Raw genomic sequence first — 25763 nt, 5'->3', positions numbered from 1 at the left:
TCGATGACCACATGGCAGCGGGCATGGTCTAATTCCACAAAAGGCCGGTGGACACATCGACTTATTCCGGAACTATCCGGGTGGGTCAACAGGCGCCATGGCGAAGTCAATTTCCACCTGACACAGATTTTGTCAGGGAAGGGTTGTTTTAGTTTGGGCATGCGGAGTCCTGATCCTGAATGCGTGGATGTAGAGGAAACTACAGAACATGCTTTCTTCACATGTTCTCGTTTCGCGGGCGCTGGAATCAACATGATGGCAGTGAGCGGACAGAACATTACTCCGGATAACTTAGTCCAAAGGGTGTGTTCCAGCTCGGACGTCAAGGGAGCGGTCAATGCGGCTGCTACCCAGATTGTACTTGAGCTACAAAACCGCTGGAGAGCCGATCAACGGCGAATAAACAGCCTAACTATCATAGTCCAGTAGTTATCTAAGAGAGTGTGTTAAGCACAATAGACCCTCCCTGAAGTAATACCGATAAGGTGGTGCCAGGCGGGATTGAGGCCGGAGAATCGAGTAGGGTTTTAGTGGGTCTGGATCCTCACGCCCCATTAGGGGGGTCGGAATAGCTAACCCCACTCCCTGAGTCGTCTATTTTAAGAGTTTTGGTGTGATTTAAGGTGTCGTATGATGAGTTTTCGTTCATGTTCGAAACTGGTCATTTTCTTTTGACTAAAACTAACGTGACTCTAGATAGCAGATTTGGCTTCCATTGATGCAGTTTTTGAATTCTAGTGTAATTTAAGGTATCACACGATAATTTATTCTTCATATTCCAAACTGGCCACTTGCCCGGGTGTTCTCGGGAATCCCCGGAACTTGTCCAAATATAACCAACGTGGTGCTAGGTAGTTGATCTGACTTCCATTTGACTAGTTTTTAAATTCTAGCGTAATTCGATAAGATGTTGTTCATGTTCAATAGTAGCCGTTTCCTCCCGCGGTAACTTAGTTTGGAACATCTCCGGTTAGCCCCAATACAGCGCAAAATTCCTAAAATGGTCGCCAATGAACCAAATATGAATGGTTTCATATTAAAGCCAATACCGGCCGTGATTTATGTTCATTGTGAAAATGCCATCGAAGATTTTTATTTACTTTACAGTTGTTGACGTGAAGCCAACGGGGGGAGAAGTACAAGAACGGTCCGAGTTTTGAATAACAATATTTGTGTGTATTGTGTATTAAAATCTTCCTGCAATCAGCACATTTGTATAAGTGAAAATAGAAATGATCAACATATGAAATTAACTTACGTTTAGTGTTCTTGTATCTCTTTAACTTTTAACTTTAACCTCCTGCCCTTTTCTTCACTTTAGCTTTTCTATAATTTTAATTATTCGTTATTTTCTTGTATTCTTGTACAATTTGTAATAATTTACCGCATGAAAACGTGACACGTGTCTTTGCATGTACTATACACCTCCGCGGAAAGCAGCTGAGCTGAGATTACTCCTGAATCGTAATTTTTATGTTTTAATCTATTATCGCCTGTTGCATGTTATTTTGTAATGGCTTACCGTTAAGAATATAATTTTAATTAGGTTTTCAAATTATCACTTATCACAAGTGTTCAATAGATCAGTTACTAAATTTTAAGGTTAGCCTAAGAGAATTAACTTATTTGCAATAGTTTACACATTTAAGCATGTATTGTTACCAATTAAGTAGGCATAGATTTAGTATTAAGTAGCCTTTAAGTATAACTTGTATATAAAGATAGATTTAAGTAGTTTTAAGTAGCGAATTAAACAAATTTTACGCCGCTCGTAGAAAAAGATCACGACACCACTATCTGCTTTGTCTGAATGATGACCACGCTATCGGATATCGCTAGTGACAGTTGTCTCGTTGAGCGAGTTTATTGTTCGTTTCGCCCGGCCAAGACTGATACATCTGAAAGTCGCCGTAGTGAGATGCGCCGACCGAGGGGTCGTAACACTCCCCCCCGGGTACGCCAGGTTCCTGGCTTACCTGTCTGTCGCGTCGAACATCTAGTATGGCGAGCTTCGTCGCGGGACGCTCGTAGACTCCTGACATTGTTTGCACCACTGCAGACCTTACCTGGCCGTCCTTACTCTGGTTGACCGCGATTATACGCCCCTTCGGCCAGCAACTGCGGGGAAGAGCTGGGTCTACCACTACAGCAACATCGTTCAGCTCTATCGGCTTTACCTCGCTGAACCACTTAGTTCGCTTTGTTAGATCCGGCATGTAGTCTCGCACCCATCGTTGCCAAAAGATGTTAACCTCTACCTGCGAAGCGCACCAGGATCGTCGCAAAGCCACTGCACGGTTGTCTAGAGTTGACGCCGGTTTGAGACCGCTCGAGGAACCCAGGAGGAAGTGGTTTGGCGTCAGAACTGGAGCATCTGGGTCTTCCACCGGGACATGCGTTAACGGCCGCGAGTTGATCGTATTCTCCACTTCGATCAGCATGTTGCGCAGTGATTCGTCGGTCGGATTCCGTACTGGACGTATTGCTGCCAAGTTCCTCTTCACCGTCTGCACAAGCCTTTCCCAGGCTCCTCCCATATGCGGTGAGGCTGGGGGAAGGAAAACCCATTCGGTATCTGGACTCACGATCTCTCGAACGACTGCTTCTTGGTCTATCTCTTGGAGGGCCGCCTTCAGCTCTTTGCTCGCTGCCGTGAAATTCGTTCCGCGATCACTATAGATTTTAATTGGTACGCCTCGCCTTGCCATCATGTTTCTCAATGCTATTATGCAAGAGTCTGCACTGAGTGAGTGCGCGACTTCTAAGTGTATCGCGCGCACTGTTAAGCACGTCGTTAGCACACCCCAACGTTTCTCAACTCTACGCCCTACCACCACATTAATCGGACCGAAATAGTCAACCCCAACAAAGGAGAAAGGTCTAGTGAACGCCGCCAGTCTTGCTTCCGGTAGATCACCCATTGGAGGAGGTTGTGGAACTGATTTCTCATTCTTACACATCTGGCACCCTGCTTTGACTTTGTTGAACAGCTGTTTCAGCCTCGGAATCCGGTAGACATGCCGCAGCTCGTTCAAGACGGTGGTGTGATTCCTGTGATGGAACCGTTCGTGACAGTCCTTCACCACTAACCAAGCTACGTAATTGCTCTGCGATAAGATTATTGGATTACGAGCATCCATCGAGGCGTACTCGCACGCGCTGATCCTACCGTGCATCCGTAGAACTTGGTGCTCGTCGAGAAAAGGGTTTAGCTTGTATATCGAACTGGACTTCATCAACGACTTCTTGGACTTTTCTGCGCTCGCGAGGATCCTAATTTCATCTGGATATGATTCTGCTTGTGCTTGCCGGAATAGGAAAATAGATGCCTGCCGCAGCTCGTCCGCCGTAAGCAGGCCATCCCTTCGTGACAATTTGTCGATCACGCAAAGAAAATTGTGTTTGACGCGCAGCACTACAGCAGTGGCTCGAAGCAAACTCTGCCAACGGGAGAACCGTCGTACGTCTATCACTGGAGGTGGACTTGTTATGTGATGGAAGAGATTCGCGCGGAGTTCCTCATTCGTCGAGCTGCTCTGATGTGAATCCACAGGCCAGTATTCATTGTGCTCCCACAAGAACTTCGGTCCCGTAAACCATCTGCTTTCCTCTGTAAGATCTGGTTGCCGCTCCCACTTGGTAGCGTCGTCCGCTACGTTGTCCTTCGTGTTGATATTCCTCCAATCTGTCATTTCTGTCGTCTCAAGAATCTCGCTAACACGGGCTGCGACGAATTGTGAATACCGGCGGTGGTCTGATCGTATCCAGCACAGTACGTCACGAGAATCGCTCCAAAAAACTCGTTTGTCGATCTTGTATGTTAAGGACTTAGAGATTCGGTCCGCCAGCCGGACACCGATGACCGCCGCCTGCAACTCCAGTCTGGGAATGGAGACGAACTTGAGGGGAGAAACCCGTGCTTTTGCGCCCACTATGGCACATTCCACAGAGCTACCCTGCTCGATGCGTAGATAGACTACAGCGGCGAATCCAGAGAGACTTGCGTCAACGAACGTGTGCAACTGGATATTAGTTTCTGGAGTTAGCGATGTAATAGAGCGATAACAACGAGGAATCCTGACGTATTGCACTTTAGGTAAAACCTCGATCCACTTCTCCCACTTCTCGTTGAGACTGTCCGGAATTTCGTCGTCCCAATCGATGCCGCATCTCCATATCTCCTGGAATAGAACCTTCAAGTAGACGAGCACGTTGGATATCAATCCTAGTGGATCAAAGACGGCCATGAGCGTTCGTAAAACCTCCCTCTTCGTGGGTTTACGCGTTCCAGCTAACAGGTCACGGTCGTGTTTCACCGAGAGCTTGTACGTGAACGTATCTGTAGCCGTGCACCACCACATTCCTAGGACCTTTTCTGTTCCCAGCTCTGGTCCCAGGTTGAGATTCTTCTCGTCGGTCTTCGTCTCCTTCATTGCTTCCACCACCGCTGGCGAGTTTGAGATCCAATTGCGCATTTCGAGTCCCGCTTGAGCGTGAACGTGCTTTACGTCTTTCGCCAACTGAATTGCCTCCTCTTCCGTTTCCACGCTCGCCAACATGTCGTCCACGTAATGCTGTTTTATAATCGTATGTGCTGCTTGCGGGTACTGGCCTGCGAAATTGCTCGCGTTGAGATTTTTCACGTACTGTGCACAGGATGGTGAACAGGAGGTTCCGAATGGCATAACCTGTGTTACATACGTGCTAGGTTCGCCCTTTCCGTCGTCACTCCACAGTACTCGAAGGCAGTGTTGATCTCGCGAAGCCATCAGCATCTGCAGGTACATCTCCCTAACGTCACCACTAAGTCCAATTCGAAATTCGCGGAACCGGTAGAGAACGTAGTCCAGCGGAGTCAGCAAGTCCGGCCCTTTCAGCAGCATGGAATTGAGCGATACGCCGTTTGTCATTGCTGCTGCGTCCCAAACAAACCTGACTTTCCCCGGCTTATTCGGGTTGATAACCGGGAACAGCGGAAGATACCACACTCGTTCTTGCGGTTTCTGTAGTTCCTCGTTCGACAGCTTCCTTATGTACCCTTTCCGCCGATAGTCATCGATCTTCGCACGCAATACCTCGGCTAGCTTCGGCTGCTTCTTCATCCTATTCTCAAGGCAGTGAAACCGTCGCAGAGCCGCTGGTTTGCTGTTAGGTAGATGGACTTTGTCGTACTTCCACAGTAGAGGTACTTCGTATCTTCCGCTATCTGTTTGGGTGACAGACTGTAAAAGCTGTTGCGCACGTTCTTCTTCACCAGAGATCAGAGGCTTTTTCGACTTACAGATGCCCAGACCTTCCAAAGAAAAGTACTCCTGAATTGATTGCTGCAGCATGTGATCGGACGATTCGCTGCATGGACAGAATTCCACTGAATGGTATCCTACTAACGAGTCAGTTGTACTGGAGCCTCCGTGCACAATCCAGCCCAGACGAGTCTTCGTTGCAATCGGCTCGAACATATTTCCTTCCCTTCCCTTAAGCGGCAGCGTGATGTTGGCATTGTCTATCCCGATTAGGATTCGAGGTTGTACATTGTTGTACGATTCGATAGGAATTCCCCGCAGGTGCCGGTATCGTTTAGCTAATTGGTGCACATCCACCGTCTGATGGAATAGATCCAGGTTGGAAATAGTATGAACTCCTCGTAGGCAGTATTTCTTCTGGATTTCACCCGTTCCAGATACGTCGATGTCGAGTTTTAGTGAATCATTTTCCAGCCGGCGCTTGTTCCCGGTCCACTTCAGGCACAGTGGCTCCGGGTTTCCTTGCAATCCCAATTCTTGGACTAGGGATGCATCAACCAACGTAAGAGATGAGCCATCATCTAGGAAGGCGTACGTCTTGATGGATTTCTTCGGGCCATGAATGACCACCGGGACAACACGGAACAGTCCTTGGTTAGTCGACTTGTGGTGAGTATTGCACTCACGCACCGATGTGTTTTGAGTGCCTGCGTTGGAGTTCTGACCCTTACTGGAAGATGGGTTCGATCCCGCTCCATCCCGTTGGTAGTTGTGCAAAAGTTCATGGTGTTTGAACGTACAGCCGTTCTTTCCGCACACTTGTAGGGATTTGCAGCTGCCCTTATGCTTCTTGAGACATTTTCTGCAAAGCATGAACTCCTTGATAATCGCCCATCGAGCATTGTACGAAAGCTCGTTGAATCGCTGGCACTTCTCCAACTTCGGACAATTTCCTTTACAAGCTACGCAGCCACCTGAGGAAGACGGACCGGATGGATTCCCTTTCGCTCGATGATCCGGTTTCTCCTTCGGATTGTCAGAGCTCTCCTCACTGTGCGTGTTGACGTAAGCTGAGTTCTTCTTGTTTCCTCGACCGGGAACCGCTTCACTGCAAGTCAGTCGTGCGATTGGACAAACTGTCTCTGCTAACTGGTACAGCCAAGCCGAAAATGCTATCAGGTTTACCCGAGGTAAATCACGGCGATGCTTGGCCCAGTCAACCTTGAAGGAAGGCGGTAGCTTGTCTACAAGCTCGTGCAGCAGAGCTACGTTGTAGGCGTATTCTTCAAGCTGACAAGCTTCGATAGTCGCACAGAGATTCTGCACAGCCAGAGAATACTCGACGAGAGTGTCCAGTTTGTCGGCCTTCGGCGCTGGTGTGGAGTGAATCTTAGAGATAAGGTTCTGCACGATGACTTCTGGATTTCCAAACAGCATCTTTAAGGTAGATATTATACCTGGGACATTCCCAGGATGCATCAATCTACACTTTACTGCTTCGTGTGCCTTGCCTTTAAGGCATTTTTGCAATCGGACCAGGTTTTCCTCCGACGTGTATCCACACAGGTTGGTCGTTGTTGTGAACGTTGAGTAAAACAACGGCCATTCTTCCGGAGTACCGCTGAATGAGGGAAGATCCCGCGAAACTGCTTGGCGAGCAGCGACTTGCTTGCGTGTTAAATTAATATCGTCTTCCTCTTCAATTGAAGTCTGCCTTGGTGTCGAGCGCCGTCTCGGGATAAAACCACCTTCTGCATTCTCTATCCTTTGGTTGGAAATTGGTTGCATATTTTGTGGCATTTCGTGTGGATGAGTTGACGCAACAGCTGGAGTGGAACTGCGTTGGATTCTCTGTGAAAGTTGTTCCGGAACAACGTCAGCCCGTGGACAGTGCGTATCCTGTACATTCGCATTAACCGTCTCACTTATCCACTCAGAAACTCGTTGATTCGATCGCTCTTCCTCGACATCAGCAACAGGCGCGGTTTCGCGGACCATCTTCGTCATCAACTCGTGTCGCTTACGCAGATACTGACGCCGATTAGCTTCTTCCTCTTCCTGTATTTTCCTCTCGTCGTCCAAAATCTGCAACTCCATTTGCAACTGTCTCTGCTTGACGGACTGTCCGAAAATTGCTGCGGAATGCTGGCTCAAGTTATCCTCCAAAACTTGTTGGGCTTTCGGGGGATTATTAGTATGCACTGGATTCGGCAAAGGTTTCTGCGATCCTTCTATTGGAACAGTATTTGGAACTACATTTGGTATCGACGGAATCGGCTGAGTAAAACTAGATGGCACTGTGTTACACATATCATAATTATTCACTCCCGGTAGTGACGCGTACGGATTTGACCAGCGGGACGATGGCACTGACGGCATAGTGCAAACAACTTGCATAGGCTGACAAGGAGGTATCGAATAAAGGGGTGGCATAAACGAATAGGGTGGCAATAAGGCATTTGACGATATCAAAGAATGTGGTGGCATAAAATAGTGGGGCGGCATTTGAGAAACGGGTGGCATAGTAATGTTTTGCCCAATCGTAGGGTAAACTGTATTTGTCGGAAACATAGAGGTGACAGCCATGCTCGTCACTATATCGGTGGCAGTACTCAACGGTGCCACACTGCTAATGCTTATCGGGCTAAGTGTACTTACAGACGGTACCGGCAGGGGAATATATTTTGTCGACTTTTTGTTCTTGGTTTGCTGCTTCTCCATACAGACTGAGCAAAGCCAATCGTGATTCTCGACGTCTTGGTTGACCCCTACGCAGTCGAAGTGGTACCAGTCATCACACATGTCACACTGGACCATTCGGGAATTATCCAACTCGTTGCATGCCTGACAAGCATTCGGCGTCGTCTCGTTGGTACCTCTCGCTTCCGATTCATCCCGTTGCTTTGGCATCGTAATCTCGGCCAGAGATAAACGAAGATTTTAAATTGTTGACGTGAAGCCAACGGGGGGAGAAGTACAAGAACGGTCCGAGTTTGGAATAACAATATTTGTGTGTATTGTGTATTAAAATCTTCCTGCAATCAGCACATTTGTATAAGTGAAAATAGAAATGATCAACATATGAAATTAACTTACGTTTAGTGTTCTTGTATCTCTTTAACTTTTAACTTTAACCTCCTGCCCTTTTCTTCACTTTAGCTTTTCTATAATTTTAATTATTCGTTATTTTCTTGTATTCTTGTACAATTTGTAATAATTTACCGCATGAAAACGTGACACGTGTCTTTGCATGTACTATACACCTCCGCGGAAAGCAGCTGAGCTGAGATTACTCCTGAATCGTAATTTTTATGTTTTAATCTATTATCGCCTGTTGCATGTTATTTTGTAATGGCTTACCGTTAAGAATATAATTTTAATTAGGTTTTCAAATTATCACTTATCACAAGTGTTCAATAGATCAGTTACTAAATTTTAAGGTTAGCCTAAGAGAATTAACTTATTTGCAATAGTTTACACATTTAAGCATGTATTGTTACCAATTAAGTAGGCATAGATTTAGTATTAAGTAGCCTTTAAGTATAACTTGTATATAAAGATAGATTTAAGTAGTTTTAAGTAGCGAATTAAACAAATTTTACGCCGCTCGTAGAAAAAGATCACGACACCACTATCTGCTTTGTCTGAATGATGACCACGCTATCGGATATCGCTAGTGACAGTTGTCTCGTTGAGCGAGTTTATTGTTCGTTTCGCCCGGCCAAGACTGATACATCTGAAAGTCGCCGTAGTGAGATGCGCCGACCGAGGGGTCGTAACAACAGTTATGAGCAATCTGCCTTTTAAAATTTCGAAAGGGTGTAACTTAAAAATTCTTCCAAAGATTTTTTTTTTCAAATTGGCTAAGAGATGCAGGATGCAATGCAAACCAACCAGCATTTGCCGTTTTAATGGCTTATTTTTTATAATATGGTCTTTGATATGAATAGAGTAAGGAGGAGTAAAAGCGATTCAATGATTTATCAGTGCAGATTCCGAGTAAATTGACTACATTGGCATGGATGGGTGATTACTTTGACAGCTTGAATTTAACGTAAACTTTGGTTGCTTACGAAGCATAGTTGCTGAGTTATGTGCAAATGTTATTTTGGGGCGGTTTTGACGTAAGTTTTCGTTATGCGGCAAATACGATATCAACAGGAGGATATTACTTGTTGAAAATTTGTAGCAACGTTTTACATCACTCACATATCTGTTTTGAGAATACCGTTATTAGAATTTACAAAATATATTTCGCTTTTCCGTAATTTAATGTAACCCCGTCAAGCGCCTAGCGAGGTAAAAGTGCGATTCACGGACGAGGCAAAATGGATAGCTAATTATATACAGCTTTAGGCACTATATTACAAATACTATAAATAAAAGATCTGCAGAAAACTGTGTGCTCTACAGATGTTGGACGAAGGAAACAATGTTTTTCCGCTGATGAAACAAAAAACAAACATTTGGAAAAGTTTCGTTCTAACGGAGGCCGCAATACACCAGCGCAAAATAGGAAAGGGGCAAATTTAGCATATTCCTTACCGAAACATAACGCAGATTGAACATAATATGGTTTTGTTAGCTACTGTTGTGCTAGTTTCATGGATTCGAGCTTCGCACTTTTGCCTCGCTAGTGGGGTAACAGTGCGAATTGGCACTTGATCAGAAGAAAGAAATTTTTTTTTTTGCAAAACATTATAGAGCTTGCTAAGCCCAGTGCAAAAGGCTACAAAAACTTATCGTTTATCACTCAAACGTATGTTTTTTACCGGGGTATAACTGGGGGAAAACAAAAACAAACGTAAAATCTAACAACAGCAACAACAAATCGCGCGTCGATGTGTGCGTACGACAAACGTCAGCAAGCTCAATTACCGCAGATGATTTATAGTTGAATGTGAAGACATTGAGTTACTGCTTGACTATAAAATATATTATGTTGTTGTCCTTCTTTATATCTCACGAAAATCGATGATAACTTCAGACATCGCACTTATGCCCCGCCCTACTCTATTCGATATCTGATACAGGAATATTCGAAGTTTGAATGATGACCATGAGGGCGTTCAAAGTTTGAATCAAATCCGAACTTAAATTTTTAGTGTAGGGTTTATTTCTAATTCCCGTTATAGTAAGTAAAGCCATTCTAATTTTCATCATTTGTTGGATGAATTTAATGAATACTCCAAAAGTTCTTGTGGTGATTTGACTAAAACACACTTGCCTTCCAATCCGTGAACTTTGAAATCACTGAAAAGCGATTATTAAAGCATATTATTGAAATTATGCAACTGACTTTATTTACAAAATTCGTCGTACCGTTTAAAATTCGTCCATCTAAATTTTTCATCGTCCGAACTAAAAATCACAACAATGTTTACGAAGCCAACGCGCATGTATTTGTGTAGGACGGCATGACAAATGTTATTCTACAAAACTTCTTCAGGTCAGGCAAGTTTTCCTGGCTGTATAATAACGACAATGCCTTGCGTGAGTTCTTTTCATTTATGAATGACGGAAATTAAAGCGATTAGTCGACATTTTCTTCTTCGTCGCTCGAAAAACGTAGGAAGTTTGGCTGGTAGGACTTCTTTAATGATAAAAAGCATTTGAATAGATCTCAGCTCACTTTGATTTATCGCGTATGATAGACAACAAACTAAAATCTTTGGGAATAACTAATTTTGCAATGTGCATAATTTGTGTTGGATAGGACGGGAATAGGCAATTATGACGAAGCAGCAACACACCCTATTTGAATGTAAAATAATAAATATTTTATCTTAATTTTTAACATTTTCCCGCAAATACATATTAGCTGTTAAGCCACTTAAGGCGGTAAAATAAAAAAAAATTACTACAGTTTACTTTAAACAAAGTTGCTGCATAGCTGAAGTGTACGAAGTTTGAATCAGAAAGATAGTTTGTATTCTGAAAGCTTGATGTCAATCAGATCCAAAATAAGTCTTCGGCAACCAAACATTCGTGTGTCCACTTGAAACCTGTCTTGAGTCTTCGGATGTTCTTTCCAATCCGCACAGTTTCATCCTGAATTTTTTTCCTGCTGCTTTATGGATTATCCTTTAGGGATGGCATTGAAAAGACGGTGGAAGAGTTCATTTTTATTCATTTAGTGCAGTCTCTGCGATCTGTACACTGAATTCGATGTTGTTTGTAACAATTCTCATGACTAACGCTACCTCTACTAGAATTTCAATCGCATGAAAAACCCAGCCTAAATAAAGAAGATTCGCCAACATTTACTATCGTCTTCTTTCATAGTTTTTCTTGGATCTGAAAATACCGCAAATCTCTCCAATGTAAAAACATTTACTTTAATAATTTAACAGCTTTCGAGCCAAAGATTGTATATAATCCTGATGAACCACTTTGTCACTGCTTACAAAAATGTCACTTTTCAACCCCCCTACGAAACTACACCGGCACTTGACGTCACTACAGCCGCAACAGCGCGATGAAAACAGCTGCAGCCATGCGTCTGCAGATACTGTCAGGACGATTCAGCGAGAAAATTTTCTCACCAAAAGGAAAAACTTCAAACGGATCACCGGCATTTGTGAAATCTCACAGCACACCGCCGCTCCGAATGATGATCCGTGTAGCCCAGAGGCGCCGCCATGGCGAGAGTGAATCTCTCGCCCGAGATGCGAGAAGCCAAACCCGGAAAGCAGACTGAGGATACGGAAGTAGGAAAACCCTCTCACCCCTGACCGTGGCTGCGCCCTTCGCAAACTTTCGTGACGTATGGGGGCAAGGGAAAATCGCGTGCTCACTGATCTCGGTCGCACTTCGGTCGCGGTCGCTCGCTCGCTCCTTTCGGCATATTTCAGTCTTATCCCGTCCGTTGAGTGAACAATACGCAAGCCACGTAAAAACCGGCAGCACCTCGCTGCCATCATCAAGCAGCCAGAAGCCTGCTGTGTGTCTGTGTGTGGTGAAAAAAGGGACTAAAGTTTTTCCACCTTTCCATCTAGTTGGCTGATGTGCTATAGGTAACCGCGAATAGTTACAGCTTTGTTTCTGTTTAAACAGTCAAGGTTAAACTGCAATAATAACTGCAAGGTATTAAGTTCAGCTGAAGAACAAAAGTTTTTGCCACAGCTAGCAATCGAAAGATATGTAAAAATTTTTGATCTTCATTCCACCTACGGCTGGGCAAACACATATACATGCATGCCAGTGAAAAGCTACTCAGAACTGAGTAGAAGTCTCAGTGGACTAGTTCTTGGAATTAGGCATTCAACTTTTCTATACTGATTTTGGGTGGAATTGTGTCAAATAGTGTGTAACTTACTGTGTGGGTTTGCAGTGCAAATGTTACCACAAACTGTGCAATGGACGAGGAAGAAAGGATACGATTGGTTTTGCGAGTGAATCTGGAACTAGCGATGTTGGTGGAATGAGATTGCTCTCGGTTGTATGTGAGATTTAGCATTTGAACACGAGAGTAAAAAACGAGTTTACGTGCTTTGCGCAAATTTGGTGAACAGGACACACGTGTCCCTAGCGAAGGAATACATGTATGTGTGCGCGGTACCATGCGTAGGAGATCGAAAAACATCATATGATTAAATTTTGACAATGATTCACTGTTAAATAGGTTTCTTGTTGTTTTTTATACAGCTAGATAGTTTGATAACAACATACAATGGTTCAATTGTTTACTTTCCAAGCAATTATCTCAAGATTTGAACTACTATTTCGTCTAAATGCTAAAAAGTCGACCGAAACAATAGTGGCACCTAAAATGCTATGGTATCAACCTTTAATAAGCACTTCTAGTGGAGCTACTTTTCCAAGCTGAAAAGTGCGAAAAGTTTGTTGATAAAGGAGGGTCACGTCTCTGAGTGGGTCGAGTAAATTAACCCTAACTACTATTTCGAAAGGTTACATTTTTTTAATAAGAATAATAGTTCAAAACGGCATTATCCACACCAATGAGCAACATTAATTTACTTACTTATGTGTCCATGTCCGCCGGTCCGGCAGAAGAAAGGGATGAACTCAGAGATCTCCACTGCTGACGCTTATCCGCCATGGCTTTTACCTGTCGCCAGAACAGGTTCTCGACTACAGTCGTTGGCTACGCTGCGTCGCCATGAGACTCTGAGTCTGCGTCTTCTACGCTGTCCTTGTGGATTCCAGTCGAGTGCTTCTCTGCAAACCTCGTTCGCTCCGTTCTTTAAGGTGTGTCCGACCCACTTCCATCTACGATCACGAATTTCTGTGGCTATCGGCCGTTGGTGACACCGACGATGGAGTTCCTCATTGGATATCTAGTTATCAGGCCACCAGGCACGAATGACATATCGCAGGCACCGGTTAATGAATAGCTGCAGTTTTTGCGTTGTCTCCGCTGAGACGCACCACGTTTCGCAGGCATACAGCAGTACGGATTTGACGTTTGAAAGATTCAGGTTTTCGTACGTAGAGTGATCTGGTTTGAGCACCAAATCACAGACAAACAGACATAACTCTTGGAAGAAAAATCAACAAAAATTATCGTACCTCACATTTAGCCTGAACACTAGCACCATCTATGATCGACATTCCCAAATATCAAATAGCAATATGGGTGTCCCTCGAAGAAGCAAGTATTTTTTATGGGGAATTCCCCTTCTTTCGTCAAAAAGCGCCACTTTGACCAAAACGGAGACATTCCCAACTAAGCCCAAATTTTAAATGACGGTTTTATCGGTACGATGAATGGAAAACGAGTGTTATGTCTGTTTGTCTGTGACCAAATGTTTCGCAGATCTGCAAAGGCACTCCTGGTCTTCCTGATCCGTGTGGCTATATCAGGCTTGGTACCACCATCGGGCGTTGCCTGGCTACCAAGATATTGAAAGGCGTCTACTTGCTAAACTTGTTGTCCCGCTACTGTGAAGTTGGTGCAATTGTCAGTGTTCGTTTCCATAGACTTAGTTTTTGCTACATTGACTGTGAGACCTGCTGCCTGGGAGCTCTCGGAGAGGTCATCTAACTCGCTCTGCATATCGTTTCGGCATTGTGCGAGCAAGACAATATCGTCGGCTAGGTCGAGGTTATTTATCTGCTCCATCGCTAGAGGATTCCAAGGCAATCCTCGATTTAGTCTACTGTCAATTGCTCCAACTAATATCTCATCCATAACGATGAGAAACAAAAGCGGTGATAAAAAGCAGCCCTGTCTCACGCCACCAGTAACCCTCATGGGGTCGGACAAGACGCCGTCGTGCAAAACCTTGCACGAGAACACCTCGTACTGAGCCGCGATGAGATGGACTAGCTTATCTGGAACTCCTCTACGCCTAAGTGCGCCCCAGATGTTTTCGTGGTTAAGTCGGTTGAACGCCTTTTCGAAGTTTACGAACACCAGCAGAAGAAAGTCATGGAATTCGTAGACCTGCTCCAATATAATGCGGAGCGTTGTGATATGGTCTACACATGATCGGCCAGCACGGAATCCAGCATGCTGCCACCAGAGAGTAGCGTCGATGTTCTCCTGAATCCGGTTGAGGATTACCTTACAAAGTACTTTGAGAGTAATACAGAGCAACGTGATGCCACGCCAGTTACCATATTCAGTTAGGCCTCCATTTTTAGGGGCTTTGACCAATATGCCTTCAACTAGTCCACCGGAAAAATTGCGGTTTCCCATTTATTTCTGAAAAGCTGATGCAAAGATGGGTCAGCTTTGAGCATCTCGGCTGAAATACAGTCTATCCCTGGCGCTCCATTGGATTTCATACTCTTGATGGCTGCTTCAATTTCACCCAGGGATAGCACCTCCGAGATGACGCGATTAAGTCGACGAACTGTAGGCATCATACGCTGCTGGTTTTGTTGGCCTCTGACATTTGAAACTCAAAAAAGTTGTTCAAAATGTTCAGTCCATCGCTTAAGTTGTTCTGTACGGTCAGTCAGTAGCTCACCAGCTCTGTCCTTTAGCAGCATATTTGTATCCATCCTGGCACCACCAAGGCGGCGAGAAATATCGTATAACAAACGGTCACCACTGGCGGCGGCGGTTTCCTCATGTTCGTCTAGGGAGTTAGTCAAGACTCTCTTGTCCAGCCTACAAGCTCGTTTAACAGCCCTCTCCAGTACGGCGTATCGTTGACGGGCAGCTGTCTTAGTCGATCTGGTTCGCGCTCGCTCAATGCCGGCTTTCGCCTATCTCCGCTAGTCGGCCTCCCTCCAAGTTTCATCCGATATCCACACCCTCCGCCCGCTGCGCACTTTGTCGAGGGTTTCGGCACTGGTCGTGATGAAGGCGTTCTTGATGCCGATCCATTACTCATCAACGGATCCGCCAGGTGGCAACTCCTCGAGATCCAAGCTGTTCGACAAAAACCCTTTTCACCTAAGGATTCTCCAATCGGCGGACGTCGTAGCGGCACCCAACTTTCTCCTCCCATCGTTGGACACGTGCGATGCGCAGACGTATCTCAGCGATAACAAGATGATGGTCGGATGCAATTTCAGCGCTGCGTTTGTTGCGTACATCAAGAAGGCTCCTTGGCCATTTTTGGCTGATGCAGATGTGGTCGATTTGGTTTTCTGTTCGGCCGTCGCGGGAAACCCACGTGACTTTATGTACTGGTCTATGGGGAAAGAACGATCCACCAATGACCATGTTATTATTACCACAGAATTCTTTAAACAGCTCCCCATTTTCGCTCATCTCTCCTAGGCTTTGGCGACTCATGACGCGTTCAGGGTCCGCATTGTTTAAGCCAATCTTCGCATTGAAGTCGCCCATGTGGATGTGGATGTTCCCCTTTGGGATTTTCTCAACCACGCTGTTCAGCTGGCTGTAGAAACTCTCTTTCTCCTGCAGGTCTGCAGCATCTGTTGGCGCATAACAGTGGATTGTGGTAAGGTTTCGAACCCTTGTTCTGAATCTGGCACCGATTATTCTTTCGTTTATCGGTTCCCACTTCATCAGGGCCGCATGTGCTCCTTGGCTCAGTAGGAATCCAACTCCTCTTGCTCGAGTAGCATTTTCACCTCGCATGCCAGAGTAGAGCAAGACTTGCCCGGACGATGTCTTGTGTTCGCCAGTACCCGGTCAGCGGACCTTGCTCAGCCCCAAGATTTCCAGCTTCAGGCGGCGAGCTGCCCTTGCAAGTTGAGTCAGTTTGCCCTGCTGGGCAAGGGTCACTGTATTTCATGTTTTGATTCATGTTCAAGTTTTCATGCTTAAGGTCGTTGCCAATAATCCAGATAGATTTCTTCTTTCATTTTCATTAACTTTTTAAGTTCCGGTACAGTAGGCCGTTAACCTAAAGTCCTTATCCCTTTGACGGGGCTGCCATCATAATGTGGGCGGGAGCCACTGTGTCCCCTTTCCTGTTAGCGTACGACAACCAAGGTTGCGTACCCCAGCCGGCACCACGTGGAGGTAGGAATAGGAGTTAGTGAACAGAGGCTATGGAATGCACATGTTCACCCTTTGCCAGGCCAACTCTCAACTAAGCCAATATTTGAAATGACAGTTTAATCGATGTGAAGAATGGAAAACGAGTGTTATGTCTGTTTGTCTATGTTATTAGTGCTACTTATGAGCAACAATTTATCAATCAATTAGTATAATATTCGCACATTAATCGGCAGATAAAGCTGACTGATATAAATGATCCGTAATTGTGTGTGACCCATGATCAGGGCCGGCGCTAGCCAATTTGTCGCTCCACGCAAATTCTCAAAATGGCGCCCCCAGAACAAACGAAAAACAGCCGGCGTTTTTCTGTATAGCCACTCACGAGACACACAACTCGTAGGCAGCCAGCTGTCCGTGAGGGCTACAGATTTTGCATTACTTTTAGTTCTCTTTTTCATCTTACGCTCTCGATTCTACACGCGGCACAATAGTCGGAAAATTGCGATTTTTGGCCAAAATTATTTTTTAGTTTCAAATTGATTCTAGATTATATTTGTTACAAAAGAAATGATTTAAACTTATAACAACTCATATTTAGGGTGATTTGGGGAAAAATGATCAAATGTTTCCGATATAAATATTTGCTTGATAAAAACAAAATTTTCTTTCTCACGGGGATTCTCCCATTTTCTCATTGAAACTCTCTTCAGGTACTAAATAAATTTAGTAACAAAGATAATGAAATTTGTTGAAAGAGTACTTAAAATTTTAAAGACTTGCTAAAAATATCACAATTTTAAAATAATTTGTTTTTTGAAAAACGCCAAATTATAGCAAACTTTTAATTTATGTTTTGATACACCATACTTCGAGCTTTCAGACGCACTGTAAGAAACTGTGGCAACAAGAGGCGACAAGAGTTATGTTTTTGATTAAAGTTTATGAGAAATTCTTTTTTATTATAAGTAGCCTATGGCGCACCTCTTTAAGTTTAAATTTGTTTTCGTTTCATTTTTTCTACCCAGATTTTATTTGTGAATCATAAAAATATAGACAATTTACTACAAAACCGCGTTTAAGCATGTGCTAAAATGTGAAATTTTACATTCGGCCATTTTGGTCGCTACTTTATGTGGAGCCCTTTTAAGTGTGCGGGTGGGAGTGCGAGTCCTCACGAGTGATCGGTATCAGTTGCTCAGGCTGCAATGACGTGCGAGAGCGACGACCGTGGCTGTTAGCTAGATACACACTCGCAAATGTCGTTGCAGTGCATGAATAAACAAGAGCGGGAGTCAGAAAGGAATGCTTATGCCGGCGTGTTCATTACAACGAGTACGCGTGTGTGAGAAAATTAGCCCACACTTGTGCGGGCTTCACAACACTGGTCACAGTCAACAACCATTTCTTTTGAATAATTGCCCAACATCTTCTTTTGCCTGCTTGATTCGTGGCGCTCATACATAGGCGAGAGTGTTGACTAAACATGAATTCATCAATATTATCCGCCAACATGTTCGTACGTGTATGAGGGTCTTTAGGAATAGAGAGACTCATCTTATTAAATAGCTCGACCAGGTTAAAGCCGATTTGCTAGTGTCGAGATGCTCAACAAATTGGCGGCAAATAGCCCAATACGGCGGAGAGTTACGCTAGATACACCTTTTGCCATCCCGGCTTTATGTTGCTAATGAAGAAGGAAGAAAGTTTTATATTACCCACTTATTTATTTAATGCTACAGTTATTTTAATGTAGGCGAAATGGCGCCCCCCCGAAGTGGCGCTCCAAGCAGCTTGTTTTGCTTAAGGGAAGCGCCGGCCCTGCCCATGATTGTGGAATGACTGTACGTATTTTAAGGCAATCGGGACAGTAAACTTTCACCGATATGCAAATCAGGACCGCTAAGTAGAAGAAAACAAAGCTAAAAAAGTAAAGTTAGATCGTCCCGTATGCCCGGGGTGGACAATTGACCCCACAATTGAAGTTGTTTGCACGCACTCCTGCTAATACATTTTGAAGTCTATGGTCAAATGGCAAACAAGCCACGAAAACCTGGGCAAATATGTTGCCAGTTCACAAGCTTTTTCGCGAATTTATCGGCAAAAACGAATTTCAACTCGCTAGGGACATCATCTTGACCGGGAAGCTACCATCTTTTGTCCGGGAAGCTACCAAAAATGTATCTTCACGTACATTTCGTTATCCTAGAGGATGCATCCTTCGTAATAATCTCATTACACAACTTTCGGGCACAAGTGGGTTAAAACCACTTAAGAAAAACTTTCGGGCACATCTTTTGACCACCACATTCTGTTTAAGTATCCAATTTGGTTGCTTACTGGCCCAAAAAGATCGAAATCCTTCTCGCAGACGAATCTTCCTTACGGTACATTTCTTGGCGATATTAAAATCCGATAGCCTTGGGTTTGCCCTAATCGTTCTCAACACCTTCAAATGCAGCTTTTGATCCTTAGTTTTACTACGACGCTTGCTAAGATCCCGTCGACTGATTGTATGCCGCACACAGGGTACACCAGTTTGGTCAAGTATCGACGAGCGAGGAATGAGTTGACCTCGATCCTGAGGAGGAAAAAACGCCAGAAGGAGGACAGATATCGCGAGGAGCTAGAACTACTATTCCGGATTAATGACACCCGCAAGGTTTACGAGAAGATGAACCAAACTCGCAAGGCCCACCCACCAAAACCTGGCATGTGTAGGGACAAGGAAGGGGATCTAATCACAAACGAGCGCGAGGTGGTCGACAGGTGGAATCAGTTCTTCGATGAGCACCTCAACGGCGATATAGCAGCAGGAGACGCAATGGAAGTTAATCTCGGCGTACCTGAAAACTACGTATTATTCAGCTCGCGTGGATTCCCAATTGAATAGACAGATAACGATTGCTGCTCTATATAAATTAGATTGATCAATTTGTGTACACAGCAGTCAAAGTACACTAGTTTTATGATGAGGTTGGTTACAGTTACGGTGCTTCTCCTGGTGGCGGTCGTTTGCGGATATCCGTCGTCCATAAATCAGCGGGCTCGTATTAATCCCAAAAGTGTTCTTCGAGATGTTCCACCGGAAGTCCTGGACCAGACATTCGATACCTTCGTGACGATCTATCGCACCATCATCGATACCTATCCACAGGAGTTGCTGCAAGAAGTAGTCGCCGAGGTTTTGGCCAACGATGGCGCTTTCAATTTTTCACCAGAACTACGTGCTAAACTCGATGAAAAGCGCTTGGAAATGAGCGTTAACTTGAAGACTGCACTTGTAGGGGTCATCACTGGTGGAGAGGAACTTCCCGATGATATTCTGGAGAAAATTCGAACCTATTTTGATTTCGCCGTTGATTTTATGCTCAGTTTGACTCCGTATGATTTATTTGAAGAAATAGTCAAGGAAGTACTGAATAATGGTGGTTCATTTGAGTTTAGTCCAGAGCTTTGGGCTAGAATTGACGATACCAAGCGAGTGTATAAGGATGCCTCAAAAAAGTTACTGGACTATGAATTTGAGGTGTTCGAAGAGTTGATCGATATCGACGAAGAGTTACGTCTTAAACTCTACGAAGCGGTTGATTTCATGATTGAACGAATGTTCGATGCCATCCCGTGGAATCTGTTAGAGGATATCACGTATTTTATACTTGAAAATGATGGTTCACTTGATTTGACGTCTGACTTGTTGGAGCGCATCGAGTTAACCAAAGACGATCTCCGTGAAAAACTGCGCGAAGCTTTGGATGCGGTCGATGCACTATTAAATGAAGGAGTGAAATATCAAACTTCTCGAGTGGTTTCAGATGAGTTTATGGATATTGTTTATCAAAGCATTGTTGCAATCGTGCGTACAGGTCAAGATGTGTTTAAGCCAGAGTTATTGGAACAACTTGTGAATGAAATTTTGAACAATGAAGGAAGCTTCGATTTTACCCCGGAATTGATCACTAAACTTGACGAAGCTGTTGAGCAATATCGGGATGAATTAAAAGAGAACTTTTTAAATATTGCACTAACTAGTTCAAGTTTACCCGATTTGGATGAAGAGGGCATTGATGCATTGCGTAAATATTTTGACTATTCTGTAAATCTCCTAATAGCACTGTTTCCAACTGAACTCATTGAGGAAATTTCCAAAGAAGTTTTACGCAACGGAGGCTCTTTCGAATTTTCACCAGAAATAAATGCTCTGATCGCAGAAAGTTTACAACAGGCTAAAATAGGTTTCAACGGCTTATTTGATTATGAGTTCGAAATTTTTCCGGAATTGGCCGAGCTGTCGGATGAAACGATTGGTCTCATTCACCAGGCTATCGATTATGTCGTTGAAGGAATGTATGAAATATTCCCATGGAGTCTGATGGAAGAAATTTGGTACGAAATTGTAACCAGTGGAGGCAGCTTTGATTTTTCACCGGAACTATCGGCGAAGATCGAACCAACTTTGCTTGAGCTAGGCGAAAAGTTGCGAGAGCTCATGGATGCGGCCTCGGATGTTATCGTGGCACCTTGAAGCAGTAAATATATTAATTTTGGAACCTCTTACAGTGTTGAACAATAAAGTCAAATGATTTAGGAATGCAGAAACCGTGTTACATAAATGTGTTTATATTAAAACTGTAATATTACATCAAATCAAATCACCCAGCGACAATTCTATATTACGGTTCCTATTTCAGAGTGACCGAAAACCCAAGAAAAACGTGATCGTCTGAGCTTTAGGTAGGAAAATACAAACAGCCTTTGGAATAGTTTCTTGAAATTGAAAGATCTGTCTTTTGGTGATTTTTCCATTTTTAATTAATTAGGGAGATTAGTGTGAATTAAATCTCAATATAACACATTAGTGTGTTCTAGTGTTCTACAAAGTTTTAGATCATGTTATATAATAGCAAATTTGAAATTTGACTGAAGTCAAAAATCTTACTTCCCTTTTATCTTAAATTATCAAAGGAACTGGATATGCCAGTCCTTGATTTCATCATACGTGAGTAAAAAGTATGCCATCAGCACTATCTATTGGTGGCATGGTTTACTAGACTATGATCGCTTTTGTATGACAGGTTAGTAAACCCTCTTACCATCAGGAGCCACTTTACTGACGATTGAATCTGCGAAGAGTGGTGTATCTACACACTTAAAATATAGAACCGAAGTCGGCTAAATTTTGCCGAGATTTGGACAGCCGAGCATTCGGTAAATTTTTTTATGATGCCAAACGTTAGTAAAGATCCGTAAACGTCGATTTGCAAAACCGAATTTTTCACCGAGCGCTCGGCTGTCCAAATCTCGGCAAATTTTGCCGAGTTTTTTAAGTGTGTATGTTCTTTGATAATCTAAGCTTTAATGTATAAATGTATAAATGTGGCTTTAGCTTCCATAAGGCCGCATAATCAACTACGGGGTGAAGTGGCTGTCAAACGCACAGGTACCAAACTGTTAATTTTGACAGGAACCAAAAACTTTGGTGGGAATTCTCCTTTACCGAGTACCATTTGAAAGTTGCTCTCTTCACTCCTACATGAGAAAGAGATAGCAACATACCATGCCCTTGATAATCAACCCTTTTGCATGGATTATGCGACCTTTTGAAAACTAATACCAGAAATATCCTTAAACTTATAATGGACAAGTAGTGGCGCTGGTGTGCTCATTGTATTCAAGATGAATTGTCTTGCACAAAAGATACTGTGCAACTAAATGCGAATTGTCGATAATTGACATTCAAGGAATCAGCTACCATGCTGATCATCATCTAGCACTGTTGTATCTTTTTTTTTTGTTAAATTATAGTCACTTTACCCAGCTTGGGCCATTCGTGACTTCTGCGGGGTTGGGATTTGAACCCAGGTCCTCGGCGTGAGAGGCGTGAATGCTAACCACTACGCCTGGAATGACCCCTGCTGTATCTTTTATCGAAACAGTTGTAAGTCGATTACTGTCAAAACTCGGAAGCGAATAGCGCTGCCAAGTCTGAAAATTACAAAAACCAGCCGGTCCGTCCTGCCTTCAAAAAATGCGGGGGGCAGTTTGCTGTGGCAAGAGATCCGGCGAGAAATCGGTCTGCTGAAGAATAATAGAGCCGCCGGAAAGGATCGACTCCCGGCAGAACTCTACAAAAATGGCCAAGAACCGCTAGCAACAACACTTCACTGGCTGATTTCAAGGATTTGGGAAGAAGAGAAACTACCGGTGTAGTGGATAGAAGGCGTAGTTTGCTCCATCTACAAAAAGGGCGACCGGCTAGACTGCTGTTACTATCGCGGCATTACGCTTGTCAACGCCGCCTACAAGGTGCTCTCCCAGATTTTGTTGCGTCGTCTATCCCCAATAGCAGGAGATTTCGTAGGGCAGCATCAGGCGGGCTTTATGGGGGCCCTACGGATCAAATTTTTACTCTCCGACAAATCCTCCTGAAATGTCGAGAGTATAACGTGCCCACGCATGATATTTTCGCGGATTTCAGAGCAGCTTACGATACCGTTGAACGCAAACAGCGATGGCAGATTATGCACGAGTACGGTTTTCCGAACAAACTGACGCGGCTGATCAAAGCTACTCTGGAACGAACGATCGTAGCACATCGCTTTCGGGGACACTCTCAAGTCCTTTCGAATCGCGCAGAGGGTTGCGGCAAGGAGATGGATTGTCCTGTATGTTATTCAATATAGCTATGGAAGGTGTGATCCGACGAGCTGGCATCGATACGAGAGGAACGATCTTCAGCAAGAGTAGCCAACTCCTAGCCTTTGCAGACGACCTCGACATCATTACTAGAAACCGTGGGACGGCGGGGGCAATCTACGCCAGACTAAAAACGGAGGCTAGGAGGATAGGGTTACATGTTAATGCGTCGAAAACCAAATATATGGTAGGAAGAGGCTCCCGAAAAAGTAACGTTTGCCTCCCACGGACAAGGACTATTGACGGCGATGAACTGGAAGTGATTGATGAGTTCGTATATTTGGGATCTCTGGCCACCGCCGACAATAATACGAGTAAGGAGATCCAACGACGCATTCAAGCTGGACATCGAGCCTGCTTTTCCCTCCGCAAGACATTTCGATCTAGGAGCATACGCCGTCGCACAGAGCTGACGATGTACGAAACGCTAATAAGACCGGTAGTCCTCTACGGACTTGAGACAGTAAATTTGTTTACGGAAGACATTCGTGCACTTGCCGTTTTTGAACGAAAGGTGTTGCGGACAATTTTTGGCAGAGTACAAACGGAAAGCGGAGAGTGGCGGAGACGTATGAATTACGAGCTACAGGCACTGCTTGGAGAGATTCCCATCGTACCCCTAGCGAAAGTTGGGAGACTACGGTGAGCCGGTCACGTCGCAAGGATGCCGGACGACTGTGTAGTGAAATCCGTTCTCTTCAAGAACTCCACCGGCACCAGGAATAGAGGGGCTCAACGAATTGGCGACGAGTAGCCCAGGACCGAGTATAATGGAGCGAAACTTTTGATACGGCAAGAGCGACCCCGGCTCTCGGCTGAAGAAGAAGAAGAAGGGCACACAATGTTTGAGGGCGCTACACACGGTCGATTTTGTCAACTTTATTGACTTGGCAATTTTTGAACCTGATCACGTCGGATTTTCAAAGTGGATATCGGTTCACGGTTTCCATCGAGTATAATTTCTTTGAAACAAAATTAATCATGACAAACTTTTCAGCACTGAAATAAGAACCATTTCAAAACATTCCAAATCCGACCACTAAAAGTACAGTAAAATAAACAGTGCGCCCAGATATTAAATGGCTCGAACTTTATTTCTGAACGGCGTCTGTCTAACAAAGGTAGAAGAAATTTGATCCAAATCAGAAAGGAGATTTACTATCCATTTTCGTTCGACAAACCGATCCACCCGATACAGAGGATAAGGCTGAAAGTAATGTCAGTATTTCTCGTGTGCTCGGAATTTTTCGTGTTGAACCATTGTGTTCAACCCTTAATTAAAACTTCTAAACAAAAGACTCGTTCCATATTGTTCTTTATTCTTAATCTTTATCGGAAGGAGGTATCCCAACCAACTCAGTGAAGCATTTAAAACTTCAGGACGTTACACTCATACTTCTCCGCGACGGCTGCACTGATTCGAAAACTGCTGCTTGCATTTGAATGGCATAGTAGCCAATTTAATTGCTGTTCAAAATTTGTAAGATTGTTAATTTATTTTTAATTGTTTGAAGCTGTACATATGAAAAACTGGTTAGACAGGATATCGAACTACGCGAAAAGACATCAGTATCTGTTAGATAGATTATGGTTCGCGGCTTTATTTTTTCATAACCTTGGCAACCAAACTGCGGTTTCCATTTACGAAATGAGAATAGATCGTGCCTTTTACGCTGAGTGAAAACCGCCAATCTGTCTGGTAGACCGGGTCTGTTAATTGATTCTTTCTTTTCCTCTCTTTACTAGCACCAGACCCCAGTAACACCCCGCGCTCCGGCTGTAGTGAACCTGTTTGTTTCGGCTGCAGGAATTTTGTCGGAAATAGCTCAACTTCGTGATGAGGTTAACGAACTTAATTAGTGTGTTGGCGGTGGGTGGTGTAGTGGTGGTTGCATGGCTGAATCGTTCGTATTGGATCAATCTTTAGTGGCTGGAATATTAGCTCTTACCTGTTCCCACGAGAGTCTATTTATTTTCCGAATTCGCTTCGTTGAAGTGATTGAAGGCCATTGTACCAACAACGTTGTGTAATAAAACTGTGCAATCAATTTTTGCATAGTTATGTCGATATTAGTTTGCCCTTTTCTGTTCTGCAAATGTTCCACTTGATAGCCCGTCGGTCGGTTTGTCAGCCTTCGCGTGAAATGTCCATTTACATTTATGGCCTATCATCCACCATTCGCTGTTCGCTAACCCTTTGATCCATAAAATTGCGATGCTTTATAATTAAATGTCAAACTACTGGATTGCTAGGAGCTTCCCGTGCTGGTGCATGGTATTGCACAGGTATTGTACAAAACACAAACTTTGAAGCAGAACAAATGAAACACGGAGATTTATACTTTGAACTAAATATAATGAACTATGACTGTAATGCTTTCTTCCATTTCATTTTAATTTTTTGCTAAAACCAAAGAAACTCCGCTAGGATTGTGTAC

The 25763-nt window shown here is 44.0% G+C and overlaps 1 protein-coding gene across 1 annotated transcript; it reads right to left on the bottom strand.

The window, feature by feature from the left end:
- Positions 1 to 1835: 1835 nt before the first annotated feature.
- Positions 1836 to 8153, bottom strand: LOC128746113 (uncharacterized). The gene has a single exon (XM_053843161.1). The coding sequence runs from the start codon at positions 8151 to 8153 to the stop codon at positions 1836 to 1838; it is 6318 nt and encodes a 2105-aa protein (XP_053699136.1).
- Between the last annotated feature and the right edge of the window lie 17610 nt (positions 8154 to 25763).

This window comes from Sabethes cyaneus, chromosome 1 (genome assembly GCF_943734655.1).
Source record: "Sabethes cyaneus chromosome 1, idSabCyanKW18_F2, whole genome shotgun sequence".
NCBI classification, from domain to species: Eukaryota; Metazoa; Arthropoda; class Insecta; order Diptera; family Culicidae; genus Sabethes; species Sabethes cyaneus.
Note: the sequence above shows the minus strand (reverse complement) of the source record. Positions and strands in the feature narration are given on the sequence as shown.